Genomic DNA, 23,519 nt, shown 5'->3' with positions numbered 1-23,519 from the left:
TTGAAACACAGATTGAAAAGGCTGAGGCTTAGAGAGGCTTAGGGCTTGTCCAAGTTCATACAACCTGTAAGTGATAGAGCCGTTTGCCTCTGGTCCATAGTTTCTAGTTCTCTCCCTTTACCCTGCTGGCCTGAAGAAGGCTTTCTAAACATCAGGTGAGTTGGCACAACCAGGATGTACAGAAATCTAACTAGCAGATTTAAGAGTAAACTCTGTCCCTTTCACCACCAGGATCTTGTTTTTAGCTTCCTTGAGAGAGAGAGAGAGAGAGAGAGAGAGAGAGAGAGAGAGAAGAGTGAACGAAGCTAATGTCCATCACAGGGCTAAGTGAGGTGGAGCCCTGGCGTGGGTCAATTTCATTTCTAACAAGAGTGTGTTCAACACCTACTCTGTCCACATCACTGTGCAGAGGGCTGTGGGGAAAGACCTGGGGGGTAAACAAAAGAAGGAAAAGAGATTTCCACCAGACTGTCTACATCCCTAGAGGGACAAGATTTTCACACAGAGTAGTTCAATAACTCAGGGCATTATGTAATTGAATGGCAGAATAAGAAATATGTATAGTTAACACGGCAGGAATTTTAAAACAGGAAAAAAATGAAGGTGGGCTGGCAGGGGCAGAAAAGGTGTCATGGGGGAGGCGGGACCTGTGCTGGGTAAGATATGGAAACGGAAGGGCTATTCAAACAAGCAAACGCTTGCTCAGAAGAATATTTACATAATATTCTGAGAAGTAATCTTTTATCTTTCGGACTGGGGGAAAGTAGGTACAAGGTTTGGATCATGCTACGATCTGGGTAATTGAGGGAAACTGAGACAGAAAATCACTGGATCAAGAACAGAACAGACAGAAGGGCCTTTCTTTCTTTATGCCACCACCCTCACCCGTGCCTCTCCAGGCTCACCCACAGCCCCTCCCGCGAGAGACTGACCCTCTCAAGAACTGCCAAAGGGAAGCTTCTGGCCAGAGAGGCAAGCAGAGAGAACTTGGTCCCCCACGGCCAGGGCTCCCGCTCTCCAGCAACTCACTCAACACCTTCGAGCCTCTCCTACCTCAGCACGGTGGGCTGGTCCCCAGGGCTGGGAGATAAGGGGCCAGAAGAGCTTGGTGTGAAGGAAAGAAGGTAGGTATGAGGACAGGAGAAACACCTCCTTAGCAACGAAAAGGCAAAGAATAATGGCGCTGGGACTCGGTTAATACAAGATACCTGGTATTCCAAGGACTTCCATTTCTTGCATTTAGGGCTTCCCCTCTAACCCGGGAAACAATTTTTCTTCGGTTTGTCACTTACTTAAGACAGTGAATAATTTTTGTAGCTATAATCAAGAAATCCATCTTCATATAAAATCTTGGAAACACATATTTATTCTCTGCTCTTGGTAAGGAGACTTGAGCACGAGATGGGGGTTTATAGCCAGTTGGTAGCTACAGTCCTACCAGAGCAGCCCTACAATTTCCTATCAGAGGAAATTATATCCTAAAACATCAAAACTGATTCAGAGTCAACAGGGATAGTGGCTTGTGATCAAGAGCATTCCAGGTATGTGTGGGACCCGGGGGGGCAAACAGACAGTGAAACTAGCAGCGTAGACAAGCTCTTCCCCACGTGGCCTCACCTGCCCACGTGACCGTCTCCACTGCTCTCCGTGGCCCCGAAATTCCAGCCATGTTAAATAAGCCTCACCTGCCCCCCACAATGTGATGAGTGGCTCCTCCTCAGCCCTGCTTTCACCCCAGTGGCCCTCCCTCACCTCTCCCCCTCCCCACAAGCCGAGTGGGAGGTGCCCTTCCCAGTGTTCCCACAGTACCACACACGCTGCTACTTTGGCGTGTATCACGCTGAGTTATTTATGTCTCCTTCATTAGACCATGCGCTTCTAAGAGATGAGTGTGATCTTATTCATTTGTGGCTCCAATGTCTACTATGTATACCATAATAATAATAACGTTGAGTAAATGGATGAGTGCGTAATTATTGTGCCGGGAGGCGAGTAACATTAGACCAGCAAGAATTGAAGGTTTACACTGGGAAGAATTAGATGAAAAGATTTGACCCCAACCATGCCCACGGCCCCTACCAAGAGCAGTCTGAAGTGATTTCGTATACGTGGGTGACTACGGTGGCACAGTGCGACCCGCCCCATGCCTGGCTACCGCTGATGACATCAGAGGTAAAACTTGTCCCACGAGGGCAGCCCATCAATATGCAGCCAGCGACTTCCAAGGTGTCCTGGCCTAGAAGCTCTGACTAAACAGGGACAGGGGCAACATGCTGGGTCAATTAAGCTGGTTTTTCTGGGGATGTGAACTGTAGAGACAGGGAACTGGGGGGCTGGGTGGAGAGTAGAACTGAAAGCAAATAGTAGAGGAGAGAAGGGAAGCTGAATCACAGTGGTGGTAGTCATGTATGCCTGATCTCCTGAGATGAGCTGACCCGGAAACGTGGCTGCTGGAACTGCCCTGGTCTTGGGTGACATCCCAGTTTTCATCTCCAAAGGTGAGACTATGCCACGTGTCTTGTTCTTCCCATTGGGCTGAGTCATTCAGCTTTTCCTGGGCTCCTTCGAGGTCCAGCCGCACATCTTCTGTCTTCTTTATTTCCACATACAGCCATACAAAATCTTTTCCCCTTCTAAACTTAAGCCAGCTTGAAATTCAAATCTTGCCACCAAGAAGAGTAACTTATACAGACTGATAAAGTGGGGGTCAGATTGTAGAGGTGCTTGCATGTTAGGTTCAGGAGTATGGACATGATCTTGTGGGCAAAGGGGGCTTTTGGGGAACATAATTCACTTGGGCCTGGAAATTTAGAACACAACTCACTTATCTTGGGATTCTTGTGTCCCCTAGTGTATATTTTGCCCTTTCATTTTCAATTCTATGTTTTCTGCTGGAAAAGACAGAGGTTAAAAATAAGGGTTCAGTAGTTCTATTTTTCTTATTTTTTCTCTTCTTTCCTTCTTTTGATCAGTTAATATTATATCATCTTCCCCTAATCAGAGCACCTTACTCCGAATATAGTTTGTGAAAAGCCCTTTTGGTATCTCTTGAAAATCTGACAAATCTTGAAAATTTAGCCTTCTTGACATATTCTCACAATCTAATTATAAGCATCCAATTGGCCTTTCATTGCTGATCTGCCTTGTACTTATTGATATATTCTTTGAGGGAATGGAATTATTGTGCTTCCTGAGTGGGAAAACCGTTCCTTGAGATGTATCTTCATATTCATTCCACAGGAGAAAGATTTGCTTGTTAAATATGAAAAACTAAACCTTTCAATAATGTCTATCACATGTGAGCTATGTTCATTCCTCTTAAGAGTCTCAGAAACGGAAACATGACCATATTTTATCTGAACTGTTTAGATTCTACTTTTCTCGTAGAAAGTGCCTCTCTGACAAGCCCAGTGTTCCTTTTCCTGGCTATCTGAATTCAAAGACATAATTTAGTTCAGCTAAAGCTCCAGTCACTTTCATTATCACTTAATTCTCTTTTGTTAAGAAGAAGCTAGTCCAGTTTATCTTATAGCTTCTTTCACCTTCAGAGATAAAATTATCAGTTTAGAAAAGAGTTTTTTCAACATCATTACTCATTGAGAAGTATAAATGAAAACCACAATGAGATACCACTTCACACCCGCTAGCGTGGTTATACAAAAAAGACAGACGATAACCAGTGTTGGAGAGGATGTAGAGAAGTGAGAACTCATATACACCGCTGGTGGAAATGGAAAATGGTGTATGCACTTTGGGAAACAGTCTGGAATTTCCTCAAAAAGTTAAATATAGAGTCGCCACCTGACCCAGCCATTCCACTCTCAGGTATATACCTAAGAGAACTGAAAACATATGTTCGCACCAAAACTTGTACACAGATGTTCACAGCAACATTATTCACAGTAGCCCAAAACTGGAAACAATCCAAATGTCCATCAACTGATAAATGTGTAACAAAATGTGGTTTATCCATACGGTGGAGTATTATCCAGTCACAGAAAGGGATGAAGTACCGATGAAGTACTGCTACAACATGGATGAATCTTGAAAACACTCTAAGTGAAAGAAGCCAGACCTAAAAGACCACATATCATATGAGTCCATGATTCCATTTACATGAAGTGTCCAGAACAGGCAAACTCATAGAGATAGAAAGTAGATTAGTGGTTGCCAGGGGCTGAGGGGAGGGGAAAAGGGGAGTGGCTCCTGATGCATAACGGGGCTTACTCTGGGGAGGGATGATGTATTCCGGAACTAGACAGTGGCGATGGCTGTACAGCCTTGTGAACGTACGAAAAACTACTGAATCGTAAAAACAGAAGAATCTAAAGAGTTTTGCTGTTAGAAGAAATAGAGTTCTTCCAGATGTCAAGATGATTAAGCTTTCCTATCACCATGTACCTGGACCCCTTATAAATTTTGAAACCCACAATAGGAAAATATCATTGGCATTCTTCTAACTGGATTGTCTACAGCATACCACAAAAAGAAAATTTTGTTCTCCTCTTATCCTCATCCAAATTCTCTTTATCTTATTTTTATTCTCACATTCGTATATTGCTACATAGAAGGTACCTTTTTATATTCAGTGTTTCTTCTACTTGATCTGTTTCTTTGGAACAGAGTATAATAATTCAATATACTCAGTATACTCTGTTGCTCTGTTCAGGCATGAGGGCCACCATACTTACTGTTGTGCGGTTTAAGGTCAATTTGGTTTCCATTTCAAATTCACTTTATTGGTTATAAAGATTAAAACCAAAGATGGCTGGCTAAAAGAGGTTTGCTTCTGGTAAGTGGGACTGCAGTGGGGCCGGAGGCTACTGCCTTTCATCAGAAGGTCCCCAGCTGGATTTGTTATCTTGTAGATATTCTCAGAACAAATAGCCCTGAAACTTGGAAATGATAGATGGGAGGATGAAATCCCATTAAGAGAAACAGTTAAGAGGTAGAGAGAACAGAGAGAGAGTCAAAGTAAAAGAAGCATATTAAATAGAGGTTTGGGGAGGAAGCATTGTTGAAATCTACCCAAACTTCTTTTTCTCTTATGTTCTCAAATATCTGTAGCCTCCCTTCAATGCATAAGATATAGTTAGGTACGTGAATAAAGCATGGTTCTCGTCCTTTGGGATCTTGCAGGCTCATACAGGAGATAACGCTGCGCACACATTGCCAGGAGGGCAGGATGGTCCAGGTCAGGTGCCTTAAGGGCTGCACAGACAATGTCTGCAGTGCAGGGGTACGCCGATTGTATCCGGCTTGTAGGCAGGGACACAGAGGAAGAGGCACTGAAGTGGGAAGGCGGGGTCTTCTTAAAAACTACAAACTAGAGGGAAGGGAAGGATATTCTAGGCAGAGAAATAGTATAGAAAAGTTATAGAGGCGAGAAAATAAATGATGTATCTCTCGGAGGGTAAGAAAATAATATCCATTCAGCTGGCGCATAAAATCTGCATAAACACATTAACTGAAGATACAGTGGCAGTGGTAAGGTGGCACAGTCGTAGACGTTGTTGAGTGCTGCCTAAAGGCACTGCATAATCATTAAAGCTCTTGAGCTGGGTGGTAATCTGACCAAAGTGGTGTTTTAAAGATGAACGCCAATGAAGGGCAGGATGGGTTGGAAGGAAGGAAAGGCCAAATGCATGGAACCCAATTAGGGTGACAACAATGTGAATAGAAAAGAGAAAGACAGGAAGATTGTAAAGGAAGGATGAATTAAATTGACTGAATGACTCTCCACATTTCCACTTCGGTGATGGACAGACTCTGATCCTAGGAAGTTCTGGGTTTCTGCTGTGATCCATCCTATGTCAGTAGGATCACCAGTGGATCTGACACTATTCAGCCTCTTAGTGGGTCGTTGTTGACACTATTTGGAGAGGGGCAGATAGGTGCAAAGTGGGTAATTCAAAACCATTTTCATTTGGATTTGAAAAGGGTTCTGTGCGTCTGCCACCTCCTGGGCACTGTCTGCGCTAGCTGGTATTGAAATGAATCTCTTATCTGAGATGACAGTCCTTCACATTGGGTGAAAAGGCCCCAAAGCTCACAAGTGTGCAGGGGAAGGCTCCCCACTATCAAGAGTTCAGAGTGTAGGATTCACAAAGTGGATAACCACTTCTGAAATACCAGCTCAGGAACGAGGCTAAGGGGCTAATTTTGTTGCAGCAGATTAGAGAGAAATTTGCTGTAGTGTCAGAGGGATCTCTGGATAAGGTAGGCATTAATATGTTCCCCCCATCCCTGGCTCTCACGAAAGCTCCTCTCATCCTGGGAATAGCATCTGCCCTATGTGGAAGTGATGCCAAGGATGGTCCTCCATGGCAGGGAGCCCCGTGTGAGGGACAAGGATGCTACAAAGAGGGAACTGAGACATCAGATTTCACTCAAAGCCAAGGGTCCTCAGATCAAATCCTGGCTGGGAAAACAGATGAAAATGAGACTTCCTTCTATTATATTATTTTCATTCTCCACCTCGGTGTGAATGGGGGTGTGAGCGTGTGTGGTACGTGCACCAGTGCATGTTTTGCTCCCCAGAGACTTCAGCCTGGCTCATTTGCAGGGTGAGGCCCGAGGGAAGTAGTCAGCTCCGGAACCTGCTTTGTGAACCCACCCATAGCCACTGGCCCTTCCCAAAAGGTGGACTTCCCAAGCATTCAAATTTCAAGAATATGTGGCTGATATTCCCACACAATGTGCATTTCACATGAATACATTCCTTTGCCTTATTTGGTCTGAAAGAATACAGCAGATTCCAGAATCTGGAGCACGAAGATGAGTATCATTTGGAAGCACAGCGTATAGGAGTTGAGTTCCTGCGTACAGAGGCTCTACCAACAGCTGCATCTCTTTGGATGTTCAGGTCTCAAAGGAGACGATCCTACCTGTGTGTCCCCCACCCCCTTGCCTCTGTAGTCAAGCATTTCTGTGTACAGAGGCTGTCCTCCCTCCCACAATGTGAAATTGGCCAGACTGGGGAGTGCTGGGTGGAAGGGGAGGGCTCCGGGATGCTTCCTACCTTGGCAGGCACCCTGAACTCTCCATATTCCTTCAGCAGCTCCTGAGTCTCCTCTGCGGTCTCCCCCGGGGAGGTATGTGTTGAGAGGTAATATTCACCTGTTTCTTGGATCCAGTCTAGCGCCTGCAGGAGGAAACAACCCATTCAGTGCCCCAAAAGCCAGCTGTTAGTAAGAAAACATTCCATGTTCTGATGTGAAGGTTTGTAGTTTGGGACAGCATGATGGACCTAGGAAATGCCGGCACAATTCAATCAGTATGTAGCTTGGAAGTTGATTTTATGAAAGAGCCCTCCCCTGTTAGACCTGGAACAACCCACCAGCAAAGAGACTGTCTTGTCCATTGGACTGGGGACTCTTCTAGGCCAGGCCCAGTGTCATCTATGAGTTAGAGCAATCTGCCCCCAGCATCTCCTCCCAACTCCTGGTACCAGACTCTGAACAGAGTGCCTGGTGAAGGCTGAACGGCTGGTCAGCGCAAGGATGCTTTCTTCTTTTCATCCCCACCTCCCATCTCTACTCTGCCTGCTCCTATGACCCTCTTGAGGACTGTCCCAAGTCTTGGTCATCTAGGCCTCTGTATGGTCCCCAGAACTGAGGCAACACCAGGGAAAGCTCTGAACCTACCTGCTTGGCGCTTCGCTCAAACACCACGTATTGCTGGCACTGGTCTAACCGCCGCTTCTTCAAGGTCCAGAAGTGCAGGACACGGTTCTCCCTCTGTAAGAGCTCACTCAGGATGGCTGCAGGGCAGAGAGACAGGCGCTGGTCACAGGAAGGTCCTGAGCAAATCTGACCGGCTGCTTCAGCCCCGCTCCCAGGTGCCAGATAACTGAGACCTTCAAGTCTCCCCATCGGACTGATCCAGCACCAGAAGCAAGGGAGCAAAAGTTTGGTCCAGAGAGAATTTCCCAGAGATCAGGGAAACTGGGGGAGGGCCTGTTGATGAGGTTCTATCAATGAAGGGGGGAAGAGGATGTCCCCAGGGTGACTTAAAAGTGACTCTGGGGCTTCCCTGCTGGCGCAGTGGTTGAGAGTCTGCCTGCCGATGCAGGGGACGCAGGTTCGTGCCCCGGTCCGGGAAGATCCCACATGCTGCAGAGCGACTGGGCCCGTGAGCCATGGCCGCTGAGCCTGCGCGTCCGGAGCCTGTGCTCCGCAACTGGAGAGACCACAACAGTGAGAGGCCCACGTACGGCAAAAAAAAAAAAAAAAAAAAAAGTGACTCTGATACTCTTCACGCCAAAGCTAGTCCTTGATGATAAGAGACCCTGGGAATGATCGGTGCTGAAAATAGTAGCTAACATAACCGGCGCCTGGGAGCCTGCAGAGAGTAAACGGACTTGACAGGAACACCAGCCACTCTTGAGGGGTTCTAGGAGAGGGCCAGCGGGGAACGGCATGAGGACTGGGGTAACGGCATGGACAGCCATGTCACTTGCCACGAGCTCTGTCCCACACAAGGGGCTGTGCACTTAGCACTTCAACAGCACAACCTCAATTTTAAAACCTCTAAATTATGGGCCTAGGGAAGCTATGTTGGAATCACGTCATCACGGAATCATGTCTCTAGGCCCAAACTTCCATGCTGGTTGGGACCGATCATAAGAAAAGCTAAAAGCTGTTCTCACTTCATCTCTAATGAAGATGAGCGCGAGGATGTGTACAAGGCACGGGGCACCACGGTGGCCGTGGGAGCTGTTTGTCCATGTCACGTCCCTCCCTCTCTCTACTTCTGTTGTTCCAGAAGCAGCTGGTTATGTGGATGGATTTCTGAAGTGTCTAATAGTATGTTCTAAGCTTGAAGCAATAAAATTTATTTTGTATTGTTTGCCTCCTGCTTCCTGCTAACTATATTAGATAATAATAAAATACACAATAATGATGCTAAGGAAAGTTAACACTTATTCAGTACTCACTATGTGGCAGGTACGTATTTTCATAGTACCTCAGGATGCATGGACCACTATTATCTCCATTTTACAGATGAAGAAACTGAGGCTTAGAGAGGATAGGAAACTCAACCAGGGTCAGTCAGATAAAGGGGTAGAGCTATTTGACTTAAGAGCCTGGGTCCTTAGCCACCTTGGTCTACGGAGTTACTGTGCTCTACAGAAAAGGCACAGCCCAAATTGCAGTGCTTGTACTTAGAAGTTTTTGTTGATTTTGTGTACTTTTAATGCCCTCTGGAAGTAAGGACAGAATCTGTCTCTCCTCTCTTAGGCTGAGAGCTTTTATGGTCCCTATTATTCACCTCTCCCTATATCTCTGCTCTTATTATGTAGCTTTTTAGTTCCTCCCCAAAGAGACAAAGTGTACTTCCTCACCCCCGAACTCAGGCTCAGTCACATGACTTTCTTTGGCAAATGGGCTGTTAATAGATAGGACACAAGGAGGGGCTTGAAGTGTGCTTGTGCACTTGAGCTTGCCCCTTAAACCTCTGCCATCACCTCTATAAGAAGTTCTCCTGGGTAACCGCTGCCCCTTCAACCAAAGTCCCAGAATTAATCCACATGGAGCAGACAAGAACCCACCCTGCAGTGAAGGGGCCAAGCCAGCCAGACCTGCAGCCTCAAGCAGAACCGCATCACTGAGCCCAGCCAAGGCAGCTGCTCCCCAAGCCAACACAGTCATTGAGTGATAAATGCTTATAGTTGTAGGCCACTGAATTTCAGGGGTTGTTATGCAGCAATAATTACTCCTGTAATAAAAACTTAAAATAAGTGGCACTGGCTTTGGGTCCAGGCAGGAGGTGGAAAGGAAATGGCTATAGGAGAGATTGTAGGTCCCTGCTCAGGTGGAAGCTTCAATTGGGCAAAGACAGTGAGAACCTGTGTTTCCTTTATTACTCTTTTTGTCTCCTAGTCAGAGTTTTGTTCACTGAGGTCCCTCTGTGGTGGCTGAATCAATCCAGCTCAGGTGAAAATCCTAATGAGTTTCAGGTTTCATTTGTGCCCCATCTGGTAAACTTTCCTTTGGGCAAACCCTGCCCTGGCCCCCACGAAGGTGCGGCACATCCTGCTCACCCTGGGTGGCTGCCACTCCCAGCACACTGGGGTGGGGGCGGGGTGTGTGCGCTCTCAGCAGGCAGCTGGCCTCACCCGAGCTGCCACTTGCACTTGGACATCAGAACACAGGCTTTGAAAAATCTGCAGGAAGGGGAAGGTGACATAATGCTAGCCACCCACAGGGCCCCTCGGCTGCAAACAGGGTGGCACATCTGGAAAAGGAATGCTGCTTTCCTCTTCTCTGTAGGGATCTTTGATTACTAAGTTTAATTCTTCCCAGTGGCCTCTGATCTTCGCACCTCCTGAGTTCCTTGAGCAGGAGAGGGGCCCTTCCCAGAGGAGGTCAGAGCTTCCCTCTGTCTGCTCGGCAGCTCGCCAAGCCCGTCCCCACTCCCCACTCCAAGTCAGCGTCACTTCCCTCCCTAGCCTTGGTCTCTGGGGTTGACTAGTGGCCATGTACTGCACAGTGTAGATACATAGAGACCATCTGTCATTTCAGAAAATTCTATTAGCATTGTTCTAAACTCTTAAGATAAATGCAAAAGCTCTGGGGAAATTTTATAGTCATTTTTCCATCCCAAATCTTGAGGCATGTTGAATCACCACCACCCACACCATCCCACGTCACACTTCTTCTCATCCAAGGAGAAGAACCAGGAAATCTGAGGTCACATGAAGACCAGGCACCCAGGCTCTGGTCCATGCGGCTCAAGTGGCTAGAGGCCGGCAGGGTTTGCACTGACCTTTCACTTGCTGCTCGGGTCCTCGGGTGTGACTGGCGGCACTAGGCATGCTGACATTGTTCCTGTGGATGTACTTGAGAAAGACCTCAGCGTTCCGCCGTGCCAGGGTGCAGGCCTGAGAGAGACAAGGTGTGAAGCCCCACACGTAAGTCCCGGTCTGGTAGGGGCACATGATCTAAGACACTGGAGAAGGGGTGCTGGTGATGAGGCTTCTGGGGCTCTGGGGGAACAGAGCCCTGGGGCAACTTCCAGTTTATGCATACTCCAGTTCCAATGCAGGAGACTCACTCACTCTTTTGTTGAGTAAAGAAAAGCTCCCTGTGCCCCTCCCCTTTCCATCACAGACAAAACCAGAAATCAGCCACCCTCTGACTACTACGTGTTGATTCAGCGTGGCCACCTGAGAGTGACCCTCAGGTTGGTTTCCCTCTGCCACCAGAATGCCTCGTATATGACCACTGATGTAAGCCACTTTAACATTAGCTTAATTCAGACTTGAGAAAGCAAATCTAGTGATCAAACCTATTAACCGTATGGTCCAAATCTAAATGGAAATTACCCACGTTTTAGAAACATATTTGTCCATCAAACCCACCCCCGCCTCAATAAGACTAATAAAGATCCTATTGCTGGGAAATATCAGTCATGTAAAGGGGTAAGAGCCATTGTACCGCCTCCTTAAGACTCACAAGAGTGGTGGGTAGCAGAGAGGACAGGTCTGTCCCATACTCTTGTACCCAATCCAGGCCCAGCAAGGGCAGGAGTCATGAAGCAAGTCAGGGCTAGAATCTAGGTCTACCGACAGAGTACTTCTAGTTTCTCTCAAGACAAGAGATTTTCTGAATTTCTTTAAAAAGCAGTATTTTTCCTGATGGTAGAGGTAATACATGCTAGTCCATTAATTTTCAATCCACAGTTTTCAGAATTAAATTATCTCTAGACAAAACTGTTAATTTTTAAACGTCTTTATACTTAGCATCTGATTCTACAAATCATATGGTAAAAAAATTACTTTAAATGTTGCATTCCCAACAGTGGCTTCTGGGAGCTCTGGTAAAAGACTGCTAGCGGGTCCTTCCACTCTGAGGCCCATGAATTTAACAGCTGGACAGTGGTCCAAAGCTAAGGAATCCAAAATCAACTAATGTATACACATGGAGAGCTCGATCTTCCGTCCGTTGGGCTTGTAATTCCCACAACAATAGGGAGTTTTTCAACTATGGTTTTAGGCACATATGGAAAACATCAGAATATTTTCTTCTTTTCTTCTTCAAAAGAAACATTTAATTTTATGAAGACATGCCTTTATACTTCTATTTAAAATATCTGATATGCCCTACATAAATTGTTTTGTTTTAAACTTTGTTTTGTCATAGGGAAGACTTTTAAAATCATCTTAAGCCCTGTATGGAAGAATTTCTATTTAATCTTATTAGTAAGAGCTGATTACTAAGAGTTCTGATCAAATGCGGGTACAGATACCAGACAGATGGGAGAAGGGCAGGGAGAGGTCATCTTTAAAAAAGATAAAAATAAAACTTAAAGAGGTGGTCAAGTAGAGAAAATCCCTAATAAAAGAAAGGCAGCTAATTACAGAATTGTAGAAAATCAGTGGCAACATGTCAGGGTATAAAAATTCTCTTTTGTGCTTTCAGAAACCTGAAAGGAAGCAGAACATGAAAGCAGGGAATTTGAGAGAAAATGGAGCCTTTAGATAAGTTTTAACACTGAAGGCTCTGTCAGAGAGAAGATCAAAGGCAGGAGGAAAGAGGCTTAGGAGAACTTCCCACGCCAGCTGAAAGCTGTTCAGAGCAGGACTGCGCTTCCTCTCTGGGAAGCTAAGGCTCTTTTAAAAACAAAACAAACAAAATAAGGTATCTCTCTCTTCATACAGCACAATAAACAGTGTTACATTCATTGGTAATTGGTAATCGTTAGACTGATAAATAAATAAGATGTCTAAATGTATTTCTTTAACTCTTGCCCTAAATTTTGCATCATCCATTTATAAAAGATGTATTTTAATAGTTTTCTATCTAGGCTTATATATTTCAATTAAAATATTTTTATAGATAAATGAAAGTAGGTATTTTTCTCACTTAACATCAATGGGATATCAGGATATTTGTACATGGCACCAGTAGAAATGAAGCATCCTAATTGCCTAATTACACAAAAAAGTGCTGAGAGAAATAAAGAATGTTTGAACTGTAACCTTTCAACTTTTCAAATTAACCAGCCAATATCCCCTCTACAAATGCCCCCTTTAGATAAGAAGCTAGAAAATAGAGGGGTATGGGAAGCCCACATGAAGCAGTGAGAGACAGAGAGACAGAGACAGAAAGGAGGAGGCGGAGGCAATGGGGAGAGTGAGACAGCAGATAAAAACCAAGGCTAAAGTCCCAGACCTTGGATGACGATGTGCTCTCACCTTAAGAAAGGCCTCCTTTTGTTCCAAATGTTTACTGATGAGTGGGATGACGTGGTCGATCTCTGCTGCCGGCCCCAATTTATCTCGTCCACCACACCAGTCCTCATCTCTCCGGTATTCTTGCTCTAAGCTCTCCAGGACACTACAGACCTAATGAATCATGGAGGAAAAACTTAGTAATTTAATCATTTAAAGGTCCTATTTTATGAGGACCTTTAGCTAAGAGACCCCTACAGAAGTGACATTTTTCATTCAAAATCTAATTTGTAGACTTAGGTGCACAGTGCCCCTGAGACATCTAAGAAAAGTCCAGGAGGCAGTGAGAATCCAGCGTCTGGAGCTTGGGAGACAAATGACTACCGAGACATGGATTTTGGGATTATCTTCTGACAGTTGATGGTTGAAGGCTGAAGCTATGGGGGTTGATGACATCACCTAGGGATAGTATGCAGAGCAAGAAAGGAAGAGAGACTAGTAATTTGGGGGTTTTCAAAGTGTTTTTATATATTATATTGCTATAACCTTATGATACGTCTATGAATTAGGTGGAACAGGAGAAAGAGGTTTGAAGAAGATAACTGGGTTGCCCAACAGGAAATAGCCTCAGGAAATAGCCTCAAGTAGAGGTAAAGGAGGAAGTTGCCTATGTTGTGTGACTTATGGGCCATAAATGAATGTTACCTTTTCCCTCCCTGGGGAAAAATATTCCAGCAAAATTGTTTCAAGGTACTACTATAAGGCAATGACATCTCCAGGCCTGCTATTATAAAATGCACATTTCCTTCAGAGGGATAACAAATTTGGGTTGACCTAAAAGATAGTTAAGATGGTTTTTCAGTTCTAAAAATGCTGAGAGGCCATGCTCTAAGTGACCTTATAGATGAACTCAAAAGACCAAAAGCATTTCAAACGGGGCTTAGAGGGAAAGTCAGGTTGAGTGCATCAGTAGGAGACCCAGGGCAGCCTAGTGTCAGGGCTTAAGGAAGGATGCAGAAAATAGAATCTCATTCCTATACTTTCCTTCAATAGTCTGTGGCAGCAGGGGAGAGCAGCTCTAACTACCCTTGGCCTCCTCTGTCTGAGAAAGGCATCTCTTTTGGTGAAGGACGTGGGCATTGGATAAGATGCTTTTTGAGTTATGAACTGAGCTGAAAAATAAGCTGAAAGATGTCCCAGGAAGAACACCCCCATAGCCAACATGCTTCCCGTGTCGTGAGGAGGCCTATCCCTGAACTCCAGCTGGTTTCTTTAGCACCACACACCTCTCTTGTTGCAAGGCCTGAAAACATGCAGGAGGCTCACGTCTTGAGAGAAAACAGATTATACACACACAAAAACTTTAAGAAAACGAGTACTTGACACCTATCCCACGACAGTATTGGACTTTAACCCAATCAATTTGGGAGCTAGAGGAAATGGAAAGATTATCCAGCATAAGTCCTTTAATTTAATAGGTGAAGAAACAGAAATCTAGAGAGATAAAGTGACCTTTGGTAAGGTCAGTTCAGGGTCAAATTTCCTGACTCAGTCTACTGCTTTGTCCCCTTCAGCATCTTGAACCATCTCAAATTAAAATCTGTATATGATATTAGACAGGGGTTAAGCCTCATTTTTTTCATATGGATATTCAGTTGTCTAGCACCATTTGTTAAAAAGACTTTACTTACTGAATTGCTTTCTCAAAAATCAACTGACTGTATATATGTGGGTCTACTTCTGGAACCTCTACTCTGTTCAACTGTGTCTATTCTTACACCAATGCCATTCTGTCTTGACCACTGCAGCTTTAGGGTAAGTCTTAAAATCAGGTAGTGTAACTCCTTCAACTTTGTTCTTCATTTTCAAGACTGTTTTGGCTATTTTAGTCTCTTTGCATTTCCATGTAAATCTTAGAATCAGCCTATCAATTTCTATTAAAAAAAAAAAAAGCTTGCTGGGGTGTGATTGGGATGTGCTGAATTTACAGATCAACTGGAAAAGCTCTTTATCTCGTTAGTTTGCTGCTCCCACTTCCGAGGCCATCAAAGGAATCATCTCTCTGAAACACTGAAAGGAGGACTGAGAGGAGGTCTGAAGATGAATACTGGCTGCAGGGCCCTCTGACAGGCATGTTACGTTTGCTCTGAGACAGACTTTCCCATGGTCCCTGTAAGTCACCCAGAGGAGAAGGTTTCTCTATTTCTACCAGAGAGTGATTTGAATGAGGAAATTATTTTATACTGAATAAAATTACTCCTGTCTTAAACCTCTGTTTCATGAAAAGAGTCCCCTAACAGCAGCCAAATCATTTAAAAATCCTCTTAGCCCTTGCGCATATTGCTGTACAGATGTACTAGTAACGGGTTTGCATTTTTATGGCCCTGCTGTAGGTGTCTCCTACCTTTTCTCCCACAGCTGCACCATCCTACCAGTTAGGCTCACAGTTCTCCAATGACAGAAAGCTGGGTTTCCTTATTAGACTGGGAACCCCATGAATGAAAGAGCAGTATGTTTTTCAAGCAGTGCATAGTGCCTGACTGTGGTAAATGAGACTGTGTTCAGCAAATTGTCACTCTCCTCTCCCAACCTTCACAGGAGACATATACTGCCATGCTTGGTTGATGTTGGCTTGGCCATGTGACTTGTTTTGGTCAAAAGGATGTCAGAGCACGTGACACAAGCAAATTTGAAATGCACTTGCACAGTAGATTTTGGGTTCTTGCACCCCTGCTTTTCACCATAAATATGCCTCGGGCAGCTGCTGGTCAAGAAGGAAGAGAAATATAGGAACAGATCCAGACCCAACCTGCAGCTTGGAGCCTAGTTCTACCAAGCTCAGCCAAGATCAGCTGAACACCGGATACTTAAACAAGAAATATGTGCTTATTGTTTTATACCACTGGGTTGAGGGGTGATCTGTTACACAGCATTATTGTGGCAAGAGCTAACTGGTACACCACTCAAACTTGGCACTCAGCCTACACCTACCCAGTTTCTACTTCAACACCGAAATCCTGTGAGGTTGAGAAATTTGTAAGAAACAAATCACATAGTCCATTCCTCTAATGGAAAGGATTATAAAGAAGCAAACCATGGTGTTTCCACAGATCATTCTTCTACTCTCAAAGGCTAGTACTGAGAGGAGTGGCTTCTTGCTGAGGTAGATGCTGCAGATTCGCAGTGTGAGGCAGAAAACAGTCCTCCGTCAGTCTCAGCCCCACACATTCCACGGCCCTTTCCCTCACCTGCTCAGAAGTTTTGTAAAAGGCCACTGAGGCATTGACCAGTTTCAGCCGGTCTTCCATCTTCAGCATAAGCTGCTGCCAGTGGAGGGCCACCTTCTCGGCACATTCCCGGATGGCGTCCGCGTCGTAGTGGCCAGCCTGGAGCAGCGCCTCAGCTTTCTGCTGTACCTGCAGGGCACTCTGGTGTGTCTTCTGCAAGGAAGTGGCATGAAAGAGGGACTGGGCACAAGGGGAGGAGAGAGAGGTCCGTGGGAACAACCCAGGCGTGATATGGGAGGGGGTGGAGTGAGGCGTGAGTGGAAAGATGCAGAAAAGTTAAAGAGCTTTAAATGACTGATTCAAACATGTTGTCATCATTGTTTCTTAAGCATATTTTTAAAAAGAATATCAAACATTTTCATTAACTAGTTGTTCAGGTCCCTAACTCCTGCCCCTACTCCTTTCTCTTTACTTGCATCACTCTGCATTTTAAAGACATTTCAGTTTCTGTGCTAGAGAAACGCAGTTGTGTATAAATCTGCTTCCTGATTAATTCATCCATTAGTTAAATTTCCTTTTGAAATCTAATCATAAAATTATTCATCATGAATTTTCAAAGGAGGTTACTGCTGTAGTCCCATTCTGCAGATCAAATAAACACAGCCCATAAAAAAGATCCCCATGTCACACAAATCTCAACCAACAATGCAATCATTTTAAACATGAATGATCAGTTTTAAAAAGGTTCCAGTAAAGGAAGACATTGGGCAGGTTAATAAAGTAGAAGAGTAGCATCTCACACCATCTCTTAGTTACCAAGGGAAAAGAGCAGCACAGCAGATAATTCAGCTTAACACATCATCCCACATTACTACCTTATTTATGTTTGCCTTTAGGATAACCTATATTGTAGAAGGTTTGTTTCTTATTCAGGGTAAGTGTCATTCTCTGAGTTCACTTTAACTGTAGGGGGTGGGGAGAACAGGTTGGAGAACTGGGTGGCAGGGAGAGAGCCAAATGGGATTACAATTTATTAAAATAAAGGACTGATGTGGATGAGCCATACGACTTCAGAGAGCTAATATTATCCCAACTTCAGCTGCTGGAATCATTCCAACCCAATGGCACAGTACTAATTTGGCCTTTGCACTTTCAAAGTAGAGCTTAGCTGGCAGTGGAGAAGAGCAGCTAGAAGCCCAGCACCTCACTCCAGAATGATTTCTGCCCTTCTTGGGCTGCAGTGTTGGGACAGTTCCCCAGAGCGAATCCATCAGCACTCCTGTGTGTGAGTGCAACCTCCCCCTCTTCTCACCTCTGCCTCCCCCTTCACCTTCATTCCAGATGGCAGCCTGTCTAGAGAGTCTATCAACCACCTCCTGGTTGCCCCCCTACCCCACGCCTAAATCTGTCCTCAGTGTTAGCTATGTTAGCACGACCTCCTCCAGCAGCCTAGACTCCTTTATTCCCTGGCTTTGCCACTGAGTCGGCCTTCAGTCCCGATGACCACATTAGCATCTGGGTTCCTAATTGCTGGATGAAGCTAGAAAAATAAACTAACGAGTAGACATGATCCACTAAAAATCCTTGGTTTCTTTCTCTGTTTTACTTATTGGTACCACTTTCTTTTCCCGCCTCCTAAATGTAGAGGTACCCCAAGGTCCATTCTTGGTTTTGGTTCATGTCTGTAGAGTTCTCATCCTTTCCCTTGGCTTCTATCATTTCCTCTTTGTAAATGGCTCTCCAATCTATATTTCTCGTCTGATATCTGAGCCTCGTCTTTAATTGTCTTCGGATGTGAGGGTGAGCTGCCTGTCACACCTCTCACCTAGGTCAGTAAGACTGATTCGGATGATCTAGCTGCCTGCCCCATGTTAGTCACTTACAAAGATGCATTCTCAGGAGAAGTGAAATATCTTCCCAAGGAATGAGAATGGCTTTACTGCCCGATCAGAGCCTCCACCTTCCTCCCAGATGTCTGCTCAAGTTCCACAGCTAAACCTAAACTCCTCCTCCCTCTGAAACAGTCTTCCACGGCAGTCCACCATCCTGTTGACGGTGCCTTCCTCACTGCCATCTAGGACCACAGTCTTGTCATCATGCTTGCCTGCTGCTCCTCAGCCTGAAACCCAGTCCAGCTCTCACCACTTCACACCTAGGCCTCTGTGGTGGTCACCTGACTAGTCTTTTCCTGCCTTCCATTTCTAACCCATCGAACCCGTCCCTTACATTTCTGACAGATTCTCTCTAACAGGAAGTGCTTCAATTAAGAGAATCCTAACATCCTTTCCAGTGCTAAAACCCTAATTTTATGCTCTAAACATCACTTCCATCTCTCAATTCAAACGCCTGCAATGGTTCACCCACTGCTATGAAATCAAGTCCAAACTTCAGAGGATGTTATTAAAAGCCCCTCACACTGTGGTCCCAAGTACTTCATTATCATGCACTACTACTTCCTTACAAAGACCATTTGAAAACAAACTTGCCATTGCCATCTTCATTCTCCCTGCCTTTAAGGAACACACCTTAGACTCTTGTCATCTGCGATCCAGTCTCCCTTGGAGACTCAGTTCAGATCCAACCTCCTTCAAAGAGGCCTTTTTGGACAGCCTGAGATTTACTAAAAACTACCCTCTTCTGAATACCTGTATCACTCATCTAACGCCTGGCTGATTTCCCTTACTTAAGACAGTGAAACTCTCAAGGCACGGACTGTTTTAAAAAAATCCCTTTAATAGCTGTCATTTAACCAGGTATATATTCTGTGTTAGGAACTGTCCTTATGCATTTTTTTCCTAGTTCTCATAATACTACTCCAAGGTGGATATTATTATTCCCACTTCACAGATTAAGAAACTGAGACTCAGGCTGGTTAAGGGACTTGCCCAAAAATGTACATCCAAGGAAGTGATGAAACCAGATTCAGGTTTGACCTATTCCCAAATCTATGTCCTTTCCACCATATCATTTCATCTCTAGCAATTAGAACGGTATCTACAGTTTCTCATTCAGAGAAAGGGTTCACCAAGTGAACATTAGTGATTCTGATAATTATTTGGCCTCTCCTCAGTATATGAAGCCAGCATATAATTGTCATCATAAATTTGTTATTATATATTTTCTCTGAGAATGGAGGAGATAGAGGAGTAACTTTCATTTTCCTATAATTTATGCTGTGTAACAAATCCTCTTCCTTATTCTGAAACTCATTATTATCTAATAGTCCCGGGAGCCCCTTCTTCCCTTTGATTACCTAAATGATAAACTCTTATGCATATGACATAATCTCTGCTTTGCTAAAGCTTGAGTCATTATTTTGCATTTATTTCTACTATTATCTAATCCTATTGAGTGCTGTATCTTTGAGACATGGATTATCAAGGATGTTCATATTTAGTAGGAGGACATGGAAGAAAACCGAACCAAATCAACTGAATTTATTATCCAGTTTTAACTACTGTTTCTGTCATAATGCTTATGCTTAAAATACATAAGAGATTTCAAATAAAAATGGATTTTAAAATCAAGTGTGTCTCTATGACGTTCACAGTTCTCGAAGACACATCAGCCACAACATTTGGATACTAACAAACAATAATCTGGGTTTGTTGATAAAGTTATGCTTCTGGAGAGCTGTGCACTGCTCTGCACGCTGGATGGCTCTGGGGAACTTTTCCTGTAACCAAGGCTACCTCAGGTGAACATTCTGACCTTTAAGGAGACCAAAACCTTCAGACTGACGAGGCCACCAAAGCTAGGGTGAGCAAACATCTTGGTTTGCCCATGAGAGTTCTAGTACATGCTGATTTTCCTGGCTTAGTTATTAATAATTCCCTCCTTCACTCTTAAAAGTGTCTCAGTTCTAACAATAACTTATATGATCATCTTACCTATAGCCATTTTATTTTCCCTTCTGGAGCCCAGGGTTCTTTCTTAGGGCTCAAGAAGTCAAATTATGTTCCCTGTCAGTGATCACTGTAAAGGCCTCCAGTAACAGTATCAAAATGGGTTAAATCAAACCAGACTAGTTAGATCTCCTATCAACTTGCTTAAATCCCCTGGTGTACGTTTCCCCAATGCAGAACCTGGTCTAAACTGACACATTTAGAGAGAAGCACAGGCCATCTGGAGAAGGAACGTATGTTGAAATTCTGGCTCTGTTCTCTTCATTATCCTAGCCAAGCTGCAGACCCTGCCTACCTTCCATTCCCAAGATCTATGAGAAATCCTATCTATTCTGCCATGTCCCCTTGAGTCCACAGACATAAACTCGACAGGGGTCTATATCTCAACATCTATTCTAAGAATATTTGATCAAGTTGCAGCCATGAAATTAAAGAGATATAGATGCTTAGTGAGCCTCTATTCTGTTAAGGATGCAACGGCATCTAATACAAATTCATACATACTGCATATGCAAGTCAGGTGGAATTTGGTTATTTCAATAGCATTGCTAATGCATTTACCCACTATTTTCTACTAGCTCATTGAGATACTCAAGGGTGTCATAACACTTGGTTTTTGTTTGTTTGCTTGTTTGTTTTATAATGCTTGGTTTTACTTGCCCAACGTTTGATTAAGGGACTGAAAATTTAATTACCTGATGGGGCAGGTAAACCTCCACATTCAAGGTAAGCAAGGAGGAGGTATCGCCAAAGGCTGTCCTCTCTCTGCCTAGCATCATCCCTCACAGCTTCATGCCAAGCCTTGAATGTGACTGCCCAACCTTCGTTCTCTTCACTGCTGCCTCTCAATGGGGTTTTGACCACTGTGTGCCTAATTCTTGACTATAATCCCAATCTTGATTTTTCCTTTACAGTGAATAGATTCCAACACTCTAATATTTGGGCATGCCAGTAAAATGCAACAGAGCTGCTGCTGATAAAACTTCTTTCCTCTGGTTAGTTCTTCCTTAGAAAATAATTTGTCCATACTGTGTGTGTAATACACAGTTTATTTTTAAATCTCAAATCTCAGACAGGAGTCTGGTGCGAGCAAGGGTCCCTAAGAAGTTATCAGGCATCTTAGAGAAATATATCATTCGTATCAATGCTATGTTTTCACATACAAGATAGCTTTTGGAAAATTAAACGGTTGAAATCAATCAATACTAGCTTTAAAATAGCTAGCAATCAGTTGGATCACTGTATTAAAGATATACTTATTGGCATGGACAGTTAAAATTTTATCATCGTTGTGTTTTTTTAGTAGAAGATAATCACCTTTGCATTTCTTACACACTCAGAAGTGGGTTAAGTTTTATACTGAACCACAAGTAATGGATGTCTTCGAGGTTTTCACTCCTTATCTCTTTTCCCATTGGTACTGAACTTATTTTATTTTTAACATAGTTCCCATGTCCCATTTCCTACTCTTTTCCCTACACCACTCTAGAACAATCAGTTCGAGTCTCTTTGGGAAGGAAATGTTCTAGTAGAAAGGATAATTAAAGATATTATTTAAAGCAAGACAAAATTTATATTAGACTATCATAAGTGGAGTTTTATTTTAAAATAGCCTTTAAAACAAGTCTTGGTGAGTTTCTGGTTTCAGTTTATTCTTTAAATATGACTTCCACCAGCCTTACTGAACACCTATTTTCAGTGAGTCAAACTATCTAGTGCCGTCTGCTCCCGTGCTCACTACTCTTGTTAAAAGGCTGATCTGACAATGGAATCTAAATGTTACATGTAAACCAAATGTTTAAAAATGGAATCCTAGTTTACTAATGACTTCTGCAGTTGTTTATCCTCAATTCTGAGTGAGCCTCAACTAGAGGTGACGTCTAACCTTTTAGCTTTACATTTCTCACGTGGTGCATAGTCCATAATGTATAAAAAACTCAGTGGACCAGGGGCCTTGAAAGTTAAAGGTACCAATAAGTAAGAAAGATCCACATCTGGAGTGTGAATACTTGTCTTCCAATACCAGGCTTCCTTGGGGTGATGAAGCCCTGCATTTGTTTCTCCATCAATTCCTGGGTCATAGGGAGGCTACCTGGCCCATTTCACTAGAAAGAGTAATGGCTTCACCACATAAAGGAACACCCACATCTTGAGGAATCATCCTGCCTAAGGTGCAGAGCAGAGAGGGGAAGGGAGGACAGTGCAGCCAGATTTGGGTGTTACCTCGATGGCCAATTGGAACTGCTCGTGTTCCCGCTGCAGCTGCTCTGCTTCTGACAAAGAGCTGGCGTTGACCAGGCTGGCGTTGAGCATCGACTCCCCATTGCGGATCCATCCCAGGACCTAGGGAGTTGGGACAAGAGCACAGGTGAATGGCCTTCAGTCAGAGAGCTTGCTATCTCCTACCCACAGTTGAAGACAGGACAGGAAGAGTCTGGATAATTAAAATCTCCTTAAATTTGCCTCGTACCTTGCGCCATAAGGTACTTATTTTAAGTACCAACCTCATTCCCAGCTTCATCTTTTCTTTCCTACCCTTATCACTCCTCAATCCCAGGCTCCTCAGCCCCTTAATTTAAACATTACTTCATCTGATTGCATTTTATGTATGTTTCCGAGGTTCCATCTGGAACATAGTACGGTATAAATAAATAAATTCCATCTGTTGGTATCCCTTTCATTTTTTTAAGGACCAATTCAAATATCAACAACTGCTTGAAATCTTCTATACCTAACCACTCCCATTAGGAACAATCTCTTCATCATCTAGTGAAACCCAGATCATTTTGCATGTACCACCTTTGTGGCACTCACCAAAGCCTGCCTTATTCAGTTATTTCAACCTATGTTTCATCTCCTCCCCTTACAATGTAAACTTCCGGAAGACTAGAGTAATATATGAGTCATATTTTAATCTCACCCAATGCCTAGCACAGTACCTTTCATACGACAGGTATGCAGTAATGTTTTTGAAAGAGTGAAAATACCCAAGTCACACCTGAGCAGTGTGTCCAACCTCCTATACCTTGCAAAACAGCCAAGAGTAGACAGGTTTGAGCTTTGATTGGTTAAACAATCCAAAGGGAGGAGAAATAAAACGAGCAAAATAGCATGAATCATCCATACACTGGATCATTAGAAAAAGGGAGAATATGTTATAATTGATTTAAATTATTTAGAGGCAATGGCTAGGCTGAGTAAAATTTCTAG

General features: G+C 43.8%; 1 protein-coding gene across 1 annotated transcript in view; it reads right to left on the bottom strand.

Moving 5' to 3' along the window:
- The window catches only part of LOC149749336 (kalirin-like), a 168,520-nt gene that overhangs the window by 62,652 nt on the left and 82,349 nt on the right, over positions 1 to 23,519 (bottom strand). Inside the window, exons 10-15 of the mRNA XM_089909901.1 lie at positions 22,533 to 22,652; positions 16,426 to 16,644; positions 13,202 to 13,351; positions 10,771 to 10,885; positions 7,647 to 7,762; positions 7,022 to 7,144 (exon numbers count right to left, since the gene is read on the bottom strand). Of these exons, the coding sequence (XP_089766027.1) occupies positions 7,022 to 7,144; positions 7,647 to 7,762; positions 10,771 to 10,885; positions 13,202 to 13,351; positions 16,426 to 16,644; positions 22,533 to 22,652 (843 nt within the window). The remainder of the gene's footprint in view (positions 1 to 7,021; positions 7,145 to 7,646; positions 7,763 to 10,770; positions 10,886 to 13,201; positions 13,352 to 16,425; positions 16,645 to 22,532; positions 22,653 to 23,519) is intronic.

Source organism: Delphinapterus leucas, chromosome 4 (genome assembly GCF_059928025.1).
Source record: "Delphinapterus leucas isolate spDelLeu-1000000601 "Yukka" chromosome 4, BTC_Dleu_Yukka2, whole genome shotgun sequence".
Classification (NCBI taxonomy): domain Eukaryota; kingdom Metazoa; phylum Chordata; class Mammalia; order Artiodactyla; family Monodontidae; genus Delphinapterus; species Delphinapterus leucas.
Note: the sequence above shows the minus strand (reverse complement) of the source record. Positions and strands in the feature narration are given on the sequence as shown.